At 48.0% G+C, this 15,649-nt stretch overlaps 1 protein-coding gene and 1 long non-coding RNA gene across 2 annotated transcripts in view; one reads left to right on the plus strand and one right to left on the minus strand.

Moving 5' to 3' along the window:
* Positions 1–1,174: 1,174 nt before the first annotated feature.
* Positions 1,175–15,489, minus strand: LOC145717571 (uncharacterized). Its single transcript, XR_014140893.1, has 2 exons — positions 15,124–15,489; positions 1,175–5,567 (listed from the first exon to the last, which is right to left on the minus strand). It is a non-coding gene; the product is annotated as an uncharacterized LOC145717571 (long non-coding RNA).
* The window catches only part of GRAMD1A (GRAM domain containing 1A), a 23,410-nt gene continuing 19,747 nt past the window's right edge, over positions 11,987–15,649 (plus strand). The window contains exon 1 of the mRNA XM_081806713.1: positions 11,987–12,274. Coding sequence (XP_081662839.1) covers positions 12,002–12,274 — 273 coding nt within the window. The 5' untranslated portion in view covers positions 11,987–12,001. The remainder of the gene's footprint in view (positions 12,275–15,649) is intronic.

The following is a 15,649-nucleotide window of genomic DNA, read 5'->3' on the forward strand; positions in this document are numbered from 1 at the left end:
TTCTATGATTTCTCATGTTCAATAGAAGGTTCACCAAGGATTCAGTAAATTCTCAATATATGCTAGCAATAATAATGATTTCATTATAGCTTTCTTGAATGCAAGGAACTGATTTCCTGTTGTATCTCCAGGATTTTAACAAAATATTTGTGGGATGAATGAATCACGAATCAAGTGGAGGGATTTGCCAAGTTAAGGGCGGGGGGTGGGAAGCAGAGAGAGAAAAGCAATCCAGCCTTGGGTGTGCAAGTGCCGTGGTGGGCGCAGGCCAAGCTCTGACCCAGAGCCCTGAGAGATGGCATGTGTAGACACACTGTCAGCACCATGGAAGAGAGCTGGATTCGTCTTCTCAAATAATGGCCAATGCTCTGCATCCTACTCCCTTTTCCTGTTCCTCTCTATGGTGCAGAAAAAGGAAGTTAAAGTCTGGATGTATTTCCTGCTCACATGAAATGCTGTAAAGTTCTTTTTTTTTTTTTTTTTAAGATTTTATTTATTTATTTGAGAGAGAAAGAGAAAGAGAGAGGGTGAACCCAAGCAGAGGGGAGGGGAGAGGGAAAGCGAGAATCTCAAGCAGACTCCTCGCTGAGCATGGAGCCCCATGTGGGGCTTGATCTCATGACCCTGAGATCATGACCTGAGCCGAAACCAAGAATCTGATGACGCTCAACCCACTGAGCCACCCAGGCATCAGTGCTGTGAAGTTCTTTGAAGAGTTCAGGGAACCTCCAGATGTTGACTCTGTCAGTAGGGCCTTCCAGCTCTTTCTTCTGTCAAGTGCCTTACTCCTCTTGGGTAGAAATCCTTCTCCTTCCTGGGTCCCCAAACAACCCCCCGCCACCCAGATGTTTGAGGAGGGATGGAACGATGTGCTCTGCCTTCATCCCATGTTTCTGCTCTGAGGCTCCACCCCAGGTCCCTCTCCCTCAACCCACTACACTTGCCCTTCCCCCATTGCTTCCCTCCCACCATCTCCCACATCCCAGTGAAAGGAAAGAAAAACTTTGTTTCTCTATTCACGGATCACAGGAGGAAGCTTCCATGAGTGCATGGATGAAAAGACAGAGTATTATGACTAGAGAAGTTTAAAAATGCATAATAATATTTATGTATATTATTAATAGTTCCATCACATGGATTCCTAGAATTAAAATTATTGGACTGAACAAATGCAGACCTTTTAAATTTTTATGTTGATCAAAGTTATACATACACATAGTAGAAAAGATAAAATAATTCGGCATGCAGTTGTTTTCTCCACCTCATGCCTTCTCATCCTTGATTTTACTCTCCAGAATCAACCACTCTCTTTTAGTGGACACTTCTGTTTTAATCTTCATGTTTACAAATAGAAAGTTTATACACAGTCTTCATTTTTTTAACTGTATATATTACCCATTGACTTTTTACTGGATGATGATAAATTAGCTCTTACACATACAATTACATACTACACACATCCTTTCCCACACACCAATATCCTTCCCTTCCATCCAACCTCCCAAGGTTGTTATTTCATGATCTTTATGAAATCAACATTCAGTGATTCTATGATTATGATTAGAAAAATGTTAGAGCTGAGCTATGTAGTGTGCTGTGATTTACATCTTGTCCCCATGCAAGCTTTTTGTTTTTCTTTACAACTGGAGTTAACATTTGCCTTTCTTTTCCCCCCTCTGAATCATTTAACCTCCAACATCTCTGTTCTTCTGTTCCAATCTGGACTGGCTGCTCTTTCACAGGCTGCAGAATTCTTTCACTAGGACTTCCCTTCACCATCTTGCTAGGTTGATTCCCCCATTTTCTCCCTCCTGGTTTATTCCCTTGTTTTTTTGGTGGAAATATCTTCTAGAAGGTTCTTGAGAAAGAGTACTTGGGAGGCAATTTTTTGAGACATCATATGTCTGAAAACGTCTAATCCCATTTCCTACTGATTGATAGTTTGGTGTTCTTCCAACTATAATCCTTCAACTGTAATTTTTTTTTTCTTTCTGGAAACTTTTAGAACTGATGTTCTGAAGTATCATTATTGTATCTTAACAGTTGTGCTCCACGCTCTGTAGGTCCTTCCAATTTTCAGTTGTGGGATTTTCCTTGTAATATTTCTTTAATAATTTCTTTACTACTGTGTTTTCTGTTTTCTCTTCTTTTGGAATTTCTGGAATTATCCTCTAATTTTCTTATCTTTTCTCTTACTATCCATTATGTCTTGCATTCTACTTTCTAGGAGTTTTCCTTTTGGTTTAACACTTACAGTGTATATACCATCCATCAGTTAAAGGAGGTGCTTTTCTATTTCCATATTACTGTGAGTTTTTAATCATGAATCAATGTAGAATTTTTTGGAATGCTTTTTTTTGCATCTTTTGATCTCTTAATATATTGAATTACATTTATCGATTTTCTTTGTTAAACCATCCTTGCATTCATAGCATAAACCCAACTGCAGGATTCAGTCTGCTAATATTTTGTTTGGGATTTTTTGCATCTATGCTTATGAGTATAATTTTCCTTTCTCATAATGAGATTGCATATTTTAGTATCAAGGTAATGCTAGCCTTCTAAAATGAGTTGGGAGAGGGGTGCCTGGGTGGCTCAGTCCTTAAGCATCTGCCTTCGGCTCAGGTCATGATCCCAGGGTCCTAGGATTGAGCCCTACATCAGGCTCCCTGCTCAGCAGGAGGCCTGCTTCTCCCTCTCCCACTCCCCCTGCTTGTGTTCCCTCTCTCGTTGTCTCTCTCTCTGTCAAATAAATAAATAAATAAATAAAATCTTTAAAAAAACATCTCCTCTAAAAAAAATAAAAAATAAATAAAGTGAGTTGGGAGAGCTCTCTTCGCTTTTCTTTCTGGAAAATAGTTTGTATAAAATTGGAATTACTTTTTCCTAGTATGTTTGGCAGAACTTGCTGTTAAAAACCATTTGGTCTGTGTTTTTGTGTGTGTGGTCTGATGGGAGAGTTCAGGGAGCAGTGCCAGTAATTAAACTTTTTTTTTTAAGTAAGTTTTTTTTTTCTTTTAAGATTTTATTTATTTGAGAGAGTGAGAGAGAGAGAGAGCACAAGCAGCGGGGAGGGGTAGAGGAGAGGGAGAAGCAGACTCCATGCTGAGCAGGAGCCAGATGCGGGACTGGATCCCAGCACCCCGGGATCTTGACCTGAACCGAAGGCAGACACAACCGACTGAGCCATCCAGGTGCCCCTAAACTTATTTTTTTTCAAAGATTTTATTTATTTATTTGACAGAGAGATAGAGAGCATAAGTAGGCAGAGAGGCAGGCAGAGGGAGAGGGAGCAGGAGGCTCCCTGCTGAGCAGGGAGCCCAATGCGGGGCTCGATCCCGGGACCCTGGGATCATGACCTGAGCTGAAGGCAGATGCTTAACCGACTGAGCCACCCAGATGCCCCCCTAAACTTATTTTTAATTTAAAAATTTTCACCAGTAATTAAACTTATTTCATTTACTTGTTATATGACCATTTATATTTTGTATTTCTTTTTTTTAAAGATTTATTCATTTATTTGGGGGGGTTAGGGGCAGAGGGAGAGGGAAAGAGAATCTCAAGCAGATTCCATGCTAAGCATGGAACCCAACCTGGGGCCCAATCACACAACCCTGAGATCACAACCTGAGCTGAAACCAAGAGATGGATGCTTAACTGACTGAGCCACCCAGGCACCCCTATATTTTGTATTTGTTATTGAATCCATTTTGGTGAATTTTAGTTTTTTCCTGGAAATTAATCCATTACATCTAAGTTATTAAATATGTTGACAAAAAGTTGACCATAATATACCCTGTCATTTAAATAACTGTAGCATCTGTATCTTTGTTCCTTGTACTAATTTTTAATTTGGAATGTTTGTGCCTTCTCTCTTTGTTTTTTCCCCTAATCAATCTTTCCAAAGTTTTGTCATTTTATCTTTTTCAAGAACCAACTTATGACTTTTAATCTTCTCTACTGTATCCTGGTTTTCTATTTTAATTTTCTGCTCTTACCTTTATTATCTCCTTCCTCATATAGTCTCAGGATTTATGTTCTTATCTCTTTTCCATCTTTTAATTTGGTTGCTTACTTCATTAAATAGCATTTAAGGCTATAATTTTCTTTCAGGTTTTTATATGTGGCATTTTCATTATTGTTAGTTCTGTATATTTTCTAATTTCTCTTATGGTTTCTTCTTTGACTAGTGAATTTTTTTTTAAAGATTTCATTTATTTATTTGAGAGAGAGAGACAGCGAGAGAGGGAACACAAGCAGGGGGAGTGGGAGAGGGAGAAGCATCTTCCCGCGGAGCAGGGAGCCTGATGCGAGGCTCGATCCCAGGACCCTGGGATCATGACCAGAGCTGAAGGCAGATGGAATTCTGGTGCCCCAGAATAGGTAGTGTTTTGCTCAGTGAACAAAAGAGCTGAGAGTGGCCCCAGGGGGCTTGTCGTGTGGATCTGCGAACCTCATCAGTGGCAGTGGGCCCCTCGGAGAGCCGTGTCCCACCCAGAGCTCTCTGTTCCTCTAGCAGCCTGAGCGTCTGCTTCTGCAGCCAGCTTCCCACCTCCTGCCCCTCCTCTCCTCAGGCTTGCAGGGGTGAGGACAGTTGTTTCCTATTAAATTAGCCATACTTAACTTTAAAAAATATACATTTTTAAATAACCCCCCCAAAAAGGTGCGTAATCCCAATACATAAAACAGAAACAAAACAACCCTACCAAAGCTGCCTTGTTTGGAGAGCCCTCCAAAATGCAGGCGGAGCAAAGTGAAATCCTTCCAGTTCCTCCCTTGGCCTCTGCAAGCTTGCATCACCTTCTCATTTTAAGAATTTGCCTAATAAGTGATGTGGAAAAACACTCCAAGCTAAACCCAACCGCCATGGGGACATGACCAGCATTCTAGAATTCTTACATTGCTCCTCACCCTATTTCCCTAGCACCTGTTCTCCAGCATCTTGGGAGTGTGGTTGTTGAAATCATGATCCATAGATGCTCATTCAAACACCACCACCACCACCCTGCCCTGGAACATATAATAAAAACTAAAACATCGACTGGGCATTCACTGTGTGCTCGAGCCCAGGCTAAGCATTTCACTTATCAGATATCTTATCAGAGTCTCTCAAAACCCCTTGAGGTGGGCGATCACATTTGCCACACTTCATAGGGGAAGGCTGTAAACTCACGGACTACAGAGATTGTGTCTCTGTCGGCCTCTTGATCCCCGTTTTCCAGAAGAGCAGCCGACAATGTGGGTGTCAGTGGGTAGGGGGGACAGCCTAGAACATCACTGCAATTTATCAGAAGACTCCCCATCATCGCTGCTGAAAGGAAGCCTCCAATCTGGAAGTTTCCTTGAAGAGTTCCCAGTCCTGGGGAAACACAGATGGACCTTCCACGGGGCGTTGCTGGTCGCTCCCAAAGCAGCTATGAGTCCTACAGAAAATGTTGTACTTGGTCCCGGCAACTCCTTGCAGCAATGAACCCAAATGGTCAGAAAAAAATGCGATTTTTCAGGTTTTGAGAAGCAGCGCAGACCACTTTTTCTTAGACTGGGTTTTGGGCCCCTCCTTTTCGTTTCTAGAGTGGGAATAAAATATATAAAATTAGAAGGCAAAACAGAAAACTACGCGCTGGGGAGAAGGAAGAAATCTTTGGGAGTTTCTGGTTGACAACACGCAAAACGAAACAAAACAAAACAAACAACCCTCTTCCTCCCTCCTGCCCTGTTTTTGTGAAGGCGCCGATCCGCGGGCAGCTCAAGGTACGCCAGGCTTCCTCCCCAGAGAGCCCAAGTTTAGGGGCAGGTCATAGTCTTGGGCTGGCTGTCTTTGCTGTGACAGGAACAGCAATGATACTTCCATCCAAGACGCTGAACAGACAAAGCAGAGAAGTTCATGAGAAACGGAGGCCCCTGCAGCTCTGACTGGGAGGTCAAGGTGGAGGGCGGCCGGCGGGGAACTGTCCAGCTTGCCTCACGGCAGCTGGTTTCCACCTGGCGCACATCTGGTTTGTAGAAACGGAACTCAGTCTTGCCCAAAGGGAGGACTCTCAGGATGTAGGCAAGGAATGGAAGGGGGGGGGTACATCAGAGAATTTGGGACTTTCCAGGGTGGAGAGTGTGGGAAGGAATTTGCTAAAATCAGACACGCTGGGGGAGAAACCTTACGCACACAGAGAGTGTGGGAGAGATTTGGTAAGGAGTCAAGATTTCCCAGCCCCACGTGGGCTTTCTTCCGAGAAGAAATCAGAAGTCACAGTTCATTGGAAACAGATAGATACCGTCAGGAAATCTTGAAGTATCTGGGGAATGCAAATATCACACTATTGCTTATTATTTGTCAGAAATACATAAGCCCACACTCTCTTGAGCACCAACGTAGGAGTAGAAAATGGAACAGTCAGCATAGATTCTATCTGTATGCCAAATCTTCGAGTGGAAAAATACTATAGAAAGGACACAAAATCTGGACTCCTCAACCCACCATCACATCCCAGCTGGAAGGAGATGCCAGTGGGCAGTCTCAGGACCCTGCTGCTCCCCTGACTGAAGGGAAGGCAGAAATAATGGACAAGAGGCAGGTGGTTTTCAACCATAGAGCTTTTAGGATGGAGAAACACGGAGGGGGCCTCACATGGGGTGTTCTTAGGTGGCCTTGCCCCGAGATTCCATTTCCACACACCAGCCCCTCCCATGTTTCCAAGGACATTAGGTTCTAATGAGTTTCCTTCTCTCCACAGCCCCGACACCAACCATGAATCTTAGTCAGAAATCTGTCTGCAAAGGCAGAGATCGGGAAAGGTATAAACAACGCTGACCGCAAGCCCAATTCCCCACGTAGCTCAACCCCTAAGAAAGAATCTTAAGCCAACCGGGGCACCTGGGTGGCTCATTCGGTTAAACGTCTGTCTTCAGCTCAGGTCATGATCCCAGGGTCCTGGGATCGAGCCTCGCATCAGGCTCCCTGCTCCGCGGGAAGCTGCTTCTCCCTCTCCCACTCCCCCTGCTTGTGTTCTCTCTCTCGCTGTGTCTCTCCCTGTCAAATAAATAAAATCTTAAAAAAAAAAAAAAAGAATCTTAAGCCAACCTTGATGTTTCTTGAAGACAATAATCCTGTGCAGGGACAATAATCCTGTGGGTTCTGGGAACAGATGTTCCAGGTGAGGTGAGGGACATCTTGACAGCTAGATGATTTGGGGTGGGTGACCTCCACCAACACACCCGGGGACGTCCAGGCCAGCCCTGACCTCTGTTCGTCCAGCTGCCTACTGGACCTGTCCATCTGGAGGTTCTGTAGGCACATCTCCAACCCGTTTTCCTAAATAGAAACTCTTAATGTGTTTCAGCAAAACATTTTATTTCAATCTTCCACTCCCCCTTCAGTGTCAAACCACAGGCTGAGCCTCACGCTGGGCCCCACTCCTAAATATGAACTGACAAGCAAGGATCATGCACAGTTGAGGAAAGCATCTAACACAAAAGCCAAGAGACTCTGTTTGAAGATTTTATTTATTTCTTTGACAGAGAGAGACACAGCGAGAGAGAGAACAGAAGCAGGGGGAGTGGGAGAGGGAGAAGCAGCTTCCCGCTGAGCAGGGAGCCTAACACGGGGCTCGATCCCAGGACCCTGGGATCATGACCTGAGCCGAAGGCAGAGACTCAACCAACTGAGCCACCCAGGTGCCCCAAAAGCCAAGAGACTCTTAAAGAAGAGCAAGGTGGGAGGACTTTCCATCCCAGATACATCAAGACTAATTGTAAAGCCATAAATATAATTAGGATAATTAAGTATATATAATTAAGGTAGTGTGGATTTTGCAGAGGGATAGACCAGTAGACCAAGGAAGCTCCGAAACACCCAGGGATGGATGGATGGATGGATGGATGGATGGATGCTTGATGTCCAACAGAGAGGAGTACAAGGAGACACGTGAACCAATGTTCATAGCAGCACTATTTTTAATAGCCCAAACTGAGAAGCCCTCAAATGTCCATCAACATAATTGATAAGTAGTGGTATTTAACCACAATTTATTTTATCAGCACCATATCAATACTATATGATATTAAAAATGAACCAATTTCAGCTGTACACGATAAGGTGAATGACTCACAAACGTAATGTTAAATGAAAAAAAACCAAATACAAAAGAATTCAAAGTGTGTTATTCTACTTGTATGAAGCTCAGAAATAGTCAAAACTAAACTAGGGCTTCGGGGAATATGCGCCTAAGTGGTAAAACTAAAGAAAAGCCAAGGAAGGGATTTTCAGAGAGGTCAGGGTATACTTTTCTTTGTGGGGAGAAGGGGTTTGAGTGAGAAGGCATTTGTGGTTTCTGGGGGTGCTGGCAACATGCTTTTTCTTGGCCTGGATGGTGGGTCTGTGGGTTCTTCCTTTATAATTATATATTAAGCCATGCATTTATGTTTTATTTTTAATTTTATGTTTTAGAGAGACAGCACGTGCACGTGTGCATGAAAGCTGGGAGGGGCGGAGGGAAGGGGGAGAGAGAGAATCGCAAGCAGACTCCCTGCTCAGTGCAGAGCCCAATGCGGGGCTCCATCCCACGACCCTGAGATCATGACCTGAGCGGAAATCAACAGTCGGACGCTTACCCGACTGAGCCACCCAGGCGCCCCTTAAGCCATACATTTATATTTTATGCCCTTTCCTGTGTGTATTCTCTGTCACAAAAAGATCTTTTGTAAACATGAAATACCAAGGGAAAAAATCTAGCAGAAGATATGAAAGTGGGGGGAGGGAGAATTGAAGGAGGGGGTCCAAAGTTACAAAATTCCAGTTATCAGATAACTCTGCGCTAGAGATGCAAGGTACAACGTGACAACCATAGTAAATATGCTGTGTGATAGGAAAGTTGTTGAGAGTAGATCCTAAGAGTTCTCACCACAAGGAGAAAATTATTTTTCTTTCTTTTCTTCTTTCTTTTTTTCTTTTTATTTTTTTTAAAGATTTTATTTATTTATTTGACAGAGAGAGAGAGTGAGAGAGGGAACACAAGCAGGGGGAGTGGGAGAGGGAGAAGCAGGCTTCCCACCGAGCAGGGAGCCCGATACGGGGCTCGATCCCAGGACCCTGGGATCATGACCTGAGCCGAAGGCAGACGCTTAACAACTGAGCCACCCAGGCGCCCCTCTTTTTTTTTTTTTTAAGATTTATTTATTTGAGAGACAGCAAGAGAGAGAGTGTGAACAAGGGGACAGAGAGGAGGAGGGGGAAGCAGACTCCCCACTGAGCGTGTAGCATGGAGCCCAATGCAGGGCTGAATGAGGGGCTTGATGCGGGACCCGATCCCAGGACCCTGAAATCATGACCTGAGCCAAAGTCAGACGCTCAACTGACTGAGCCACCCAGGCACCCCTCTTTTCTTTTTACTGTCTCTCCATGAGAAGAAGAACATTAGCCGAACCTAGTGTGGTGATGATTCCACAATAGATATGTCAGACCATCATGCTGTACATCTTAAATTACACAGTGATGTACGTCAATTACTTCTCAGTAGAAGTGGTAAAAAAGATAAGAAAGAACTTTCCAAGAAAAATTCTTTCTCGAAAGTACATAACACATGGTGGTGATGCCTACACACAACAACTCTGAGTTTACTTGACACCACTGAACTTCACACCTAGAAATGGTTCTGATGGTAACTTTTATGTGTATTTTGCCCCAATTAAGAAAAACTCCTCAACACCCAGAGAGTGACATTAAAACCTCCCTAAATACTTGGAGAGTGACCCCATGTGGACATGTCAGAAAACTCAGTATTGCAAAGATACCCCCCAATTGTTGGTTATAGGGTAACAATCAAGTTCCCATTGTTGATTTTTTTCCCCCTTGGAACTTGACAAGCTGACTCTGGTCCAAGAGGAACGAGACAGGGAGCCTTGCTCACCACACATCAAGACTTCCTTTAATGCTCAAGTCCTAAAGGCAACATCTCAGACCCAGGGCTGGACGGAAGATCCACAGAACCGACCTGAGCGCCCAGAGACACACATGCCCAGGGGAGGCATGGGGGGGCCGGGCCATCAGTGGGATGCTGGCTAACTGGGGAGGTCCCCCAAAAGAACGCACTCGGCAGCTTTAGTCATCAAAACCGAAAGCCAGAAACAGCCTGCTGTCCATGGGCAGGGAAGACGGATACAGCAATTGTGGTGTATTCCCACAAAGGAAGATAGCGTCATAGCAAAATTGGATGAAGCATCACTACCTCTATGGCTGAACCTGAGAAATCGTGTTGAGCGAGGAGAGCAAGTCACAGATGACACACGGCATGGTTCCGCTGCATAAAGCTCGAGAACAAGTAAAACTAAAAAATGTATTGTTTAGGGATGCATACCAATGTGATTTGAAAAAACGGTTAAAAATGTGAGGGAATGAGAACTGTCAAGTGAGGGGTGATGGAGAATTCTGGAAGGGAAGTGGGGTGGGGCGGGGGAGGGGCCCAAGGTAGTCACAGGGGTACTCACGAGGGATGTGCTGGTTCTCAAACTGGGTGGGGGGGCTATGGGGCTCACTTTATTGTTATGCTTTATAACTCAAGTCTATGATGCAGACACTTTTTAGTATGTATCAATTATCATGTAATAAAAATGGGAAAGGAAGAGAACGGTGCCCAATCCTAAGCCATGGAGAATACCAGTTTCTACAGACCAGGGAACGGAGAGGGTTGTGCAGAAAAAGATGAGCTGGTGCTGCCAATGAGGTAGGAGGAGAGCCAGAAACTGGGGCATCCCAGAGGCAGAGAGAACCTCCCGGAAGGACGAGGGGTCTCCTGGGTTGTAGCTTCTAAGAGCAGGGCAGGAAGAAGAGGACTGGAAAACATCCCAGATTTGGTCCCTTGGGGGTGATCCCTGGGCTTGGAGGAGCGGTTCTGGGGGAATAGTGGGGACGGACAGAAGCTACATTGTGGCTGGCTGCCGACCAACAGGAGAGATGGACCAGCGGAGACCACCAGGTGGTCGAGAGGGAAAGGCAGGACGGCTGACTTCAGTCTCCGCTGTGGTGTGGGCGCCCCACCCCCACTCCATCTCTTCTCTCAGGAACAGCTGGTCAGAGGGGAACACGACTCCGGCTGGACATGCAATTCTGGCCACAAGGTTGTGACTCTGATCCAGCCAGAACTCCCAGGGGGAGGGGAGGGCCTGGTCTCTTGTCCTTACCCTGGAAGTCCGGACCCTGTGTGGGGACAGAAGGAGGAGAAAACCAGAAGGTATGGATGTTGGGGTGCCTGGGAAGGGCCCTGGGGTCTGGGCCTGGCCCGTAAGGGTCTGGGTCTCTTCCACAAGCCAGGAGAAACCCTCTCTGGGTCCCACAGGTCCTCCTTCCCTATTCGCTGGGCAGGCGGGCATCAAGCAGCCCTTTCTGTGTTCTGCTGTGTGGACAGACAGACACCGGTTTGATGTCCCCAGACCCAGGTGGCTCGTCATATCACAGCCACAGTGCAAGAACTGGCCTGGCTTCCTCCCAGCCGGCCACCCTCCCTTTGTTTGCTCTGGGAGGGGCAATTGCCAAGCAAACAGGGAAGGGAAATCCCGGATTCTGTCTCCTCACCGTTTCCTAGGCCCCGACGCCTCTGGCTCCCTCCGGGCCTCGCGTGTGTGTGGAAGAGAGCTAGGGTCGCCCGTGTATAGAAAACCCAGGCCTTGGCCTCGGCGAATGCTCAGACAAAATAAACCCCAACCCAGGGGCATGGACCCCACATATCAGAGCTCTCTGATGCCGCCCAGCCACCAGAGGACGTGGGCATCAGGATTTCCAGTTTCCAGAAGAGGAAACTGAGGCTCAGGGTCACAAAGAGAGGACCCTGACAGAGGTGGGAATCCCACCCAGACCTCGCCGACCCTCAGCTCGGCTGTCTTCTTAGGCGAACAGTGGGGGAGTGGTGAGAGGCAGGCTTGAACAGGGGCTCCCCCCTTCACCTCTCTTTTTTCTCCCCCAGAGACTGCACCATTATCCAAGGCCCCCAACCGGGCCGTCGGAGCCCCCCCTCCCATGGCCGAGCTCCTGCCCCAGCTGCCTTGGCCCCCACTGGCCGAAGGTGGTGCCCAGGTTGCATCAGTGCCCCGAGCCGAGTGGCGGAGCCAGCAGCCACAAGGTGGCGGGGCAGAGGGCCCAGCCCCTGAGCCCTGGAGGCTCCTGGAGGTGCCCTCCATTTACATCACACCATCCAGTGATGGAGAATCACCCCCTTGCACCCCGACTCCCCTGCGCCTGCAGCTGCCGAGGACCCCAGACCTAGAGTATATCCCAGGACAGGTCAGCCGGGTGTTGGGACACAAAAGAGGTGCTCTCTCTCTCTCTCTCTCTCTAGGGATTCATGCTCGAGGGGGGCTGACACTGTCCCGGTGCGGGAGCTGAAGGTCAGCTGGAGTGTGACCTTAGCCCCACATGGGACCTGACTGGAGGTTGTGAAAGAGGCACATAAACAGAAAGAGGCAACTGGGAGCATGTGCTGGGACAAGTGCCTCTGAGCTCTCCGCTCTCCGCTGAGCACTGCCCGCTAAGGGCACCCCCTTTGGCACACCCAGTGTTTTTCAAACTGTGGATCGTGACCATTTAAGGGCCATGAAACCAAGGTAGTGTGTTGCGATCAGCGCTTTTTCCAAACAGAAATAGGATAGAATTGAAAATACAGTGTATGAGGTAGTAAGGGTGGTTTCCCGCAAATTTTGTGACATTACGTATATTTCTATATATTACATATATTTCTTGCACTGGAAGCCAGTGTAAAAGGTATGTCTTGCTACAACTCGTGGGGGGTGGGGGGAGAAAGAAAGAAAGAAAAGAAAAGAAAAAAGAAATGTAAACAAAACTTCTGCAAAGAAACTCCACCTCTGGCACGAGGAGACGGGAACTGAAGGTTCAAGGCTGCCTGGGGAAAGAAGAAAGAACTATACCAGCACTGAATAGAAATAGCCACTGTGGTTTCTTCTAATAATGGATGCTAGATAAGAGTTAAGGTTTCTGAACTAGAGCTCTGTGTATCAGCGTGGAGAAGTCGCAGAAACAGTGATGATGGAGAAAGCAAGTTGCAAAATGATACAGTGGGAGCCTAGTTGTGTATCTTTTAAAAGGCATTGAACAATAGGGTATATTGTTGGTGGATCCATCCCGATATAAAAAAAAAGGATGGGAAGGTGCACAGAAGGAGCACACACCAGCTTCAGGGTGGTCGGTCCCTTGGGTGCAGGAGCAGAGAAAGGAGGGATGGGGAGTTGGGCCTTTGGCTGTGCCTGTAAAAGTTTATTTCTTTTTAAAAAGAAAGAAAAGATCTGAAACAAAAATGGCAAAATGTCCACATCTATTGGATATGGACGGTGGGGATGGCCTTTTTATTTTTTATTTTTTCCTCTTTGAAATAAATATTCCCTAAATAAAATTTTAGAAGTACTTCAAAAGAAGAAACAGGCAAAGAGAAATACAGTTGACCCTTGAGCGGTGTGGGGGTCAGGAGGCACTGACCCACCGTGCAGTGAAAAATCCAAGTGTAACTTTTGACTCCCCCAAAACTTAGCTACTAATAGCCTACTGTTGGCCAGAAAGCTTACCTAGAATAGAAACCATCAATAACACATATTTTGTATGTTATCTGTATTATACACTGTGTTCTTACAATAAAATAAGCTAGAGAAAAGAAAATGTTTCTAAGAAAATCATAAGGAAGGCAAAATACATGTACAGTACTGTACTGTAAAAAATCCATGTATAAATGGACCCACACAGTTCAAACCCATGTTCAAGGGTCATCTGTACAGAGAAAGAGAACAGTGAGACAGAGGGAGATGGTGGAAGGAGGGCCTCTTTAAGACCTGAGAGAACTTCTATGTAGAGGGAACCGCAAGTGCAAAGGCCCTGGGGCAGGGATGTGTCTGGTGAGTTAGAGGAACAGCAGGGAAGCTGGGTGGTCCAAGGGAATGAAAAAAGGGGAAGAAGGAGGAGGCAAAGTCAGAATGGTGACAAGGGCCACACTCGGGCCTTGGGCACCAAGTAGGTGAGGACTTCGCTTTTATCTGGAATGAGGTGGAGCCAAAGGAGGGCTCTGAGCCAGGAGGGCCCTGACCTAACTCAGGGGTTCATAGGTTCTCTCTGGCTACAGGTGGGGAGCAGACTATAGGAGGCCGGATAGGAGCAGCCAAGTGGTTGCTGTGGTGTCCAGGACAAGGGCAGTGGGAGCCAAGAGTTTACATTCTGGAGAGATTTTTTTTTTTTTTAAGATTTTATTTATTTATTTGAGAGAGAGAATGAGAGAGAGAAAGCATGAGAGGGGGGAGGGTCAGAGGGAGAAGCAGACTCCCTGCCGAGCAGGGAGCCCGATGCGGGACTCGATCCTGAGACTCCAGGATCATGACCTGAGCCGAAGGCAGTCGCTTAACCAACTGAGCCACCCAGGCGCCCCATTCTGGAGAGATTTTATGCGGTGGAGTGGACAGGGATGGCTGAGAAATTGGATGTGGCTGTGAGGGAAAGAGAGGGGCCAGGAAAGATGAAGTTTTGGGCCTGCCAGCCACCAAAATGGAGAAGTAGAGTGGGTGGGGAGCAAGGCCCTGTGCTGGGGTACCTCCGGCCAATAGCTGTGAGGCGGGACTCACATTTCCGTGTTTTCATGCAGGCAGCCCCTGCAGGGCGGCGCGCAGGTTACCGTGTCAGAGCAGGGCTGTGTCCAGCTCTGCAGCCTACCCCCGGCGTGACCTGGGCCAAGTCACTGCCCGTCTTTGAGGCCGGGCTTCCCCACCTGTAAAAGGGCTGCTGTCCCCCCGCCCGCCGCAGCCCCCCCCCACCCGCTCTGTCCCGTGGGAAAGCCCCTTACCACAGAGTTGGTGAGATCTCCAGGACTGGGGTGACTTGCCCAAGGTCACAGCACAGCTAAGAGCCAGGGAGGCTGGATTCTAACTTGGTCTGGCTAACGGGGACTGGGGCGGAGAGGGGTCCCCAGACCCCGAGGACCTCCTGGGCCAACACTGGGAGGTGTGGAAACGCACGGGAAGACGGAGGCGGCCTCCGGGCCGCACCCCTTCCCGCCAGCTGCGGTTCCCCTGTGCTCGCAGCCCCCACCCCTCCGCTTCCCAGAATCTCCATCCCACCGCCCCCCGCCAGCCCCTCCAGCTCCGTCCCACCTCTCAGGTTCCTTCCCGGCCAGGGGCAGAAGGGGAGCTGAAGACTCTTTCCGGGTACCAGGGGAGAGGGTCGTGGCCGGTGCCAAAGGCAGCTGCCATGGCGGTGTTTCGTTTGAATCGAGTCTGTTTGTCTTTCTGTCCTTCCTTCTCTGCTCACTTCTCTGCCTCCTTCGATTCTCAGTGTCTGTCTCTCTTTTCCTCTCTCCTGTTTCGGTAGCTCCGGCGTCCCGGCCGCCCCTCTCGGTTCCTCGGCTCGCTCGCCCTCCCCCTGCGCCCCCGTGCCTGCGTCTCTAACTCTCGCTCGCGGCGGCTCTCCCGCGGGCCGGGCCGCCCCCACCTCCCCGCCGCGGTGCCGGTCGGCGCCCCTCCCCCTCCCCCCCCGCCCGGGTCCGCGGGCCCTCCCGCTGCGCCGCGCCGCCCCCCTTCCCGCGCGGGCGGGGGCGGCGCCGTGACGCGACGGGGCGGGGGCGGGAAGGGTGCGCTGACGCTGCGGCGGCTCCCGCGGCTCCCGGGCTCCGGCCTTTGT

Source organism: Leptonychotes weddellii, chromosome 16 (genome assembly GCF_054177405.1).
Source record: "Leptonychotes weddellii isolate Sample4059 chromosome 16, ASM5417740v2, whole genome shotgun sequence".
Classification (NCBI taxonomy): domain Eukaryota; kingdom Metazoa; phylum Chordata; class Mammalia; order Carnivora; family Phocidae; genus Leptonychotes; species Leptonychotes weddellii.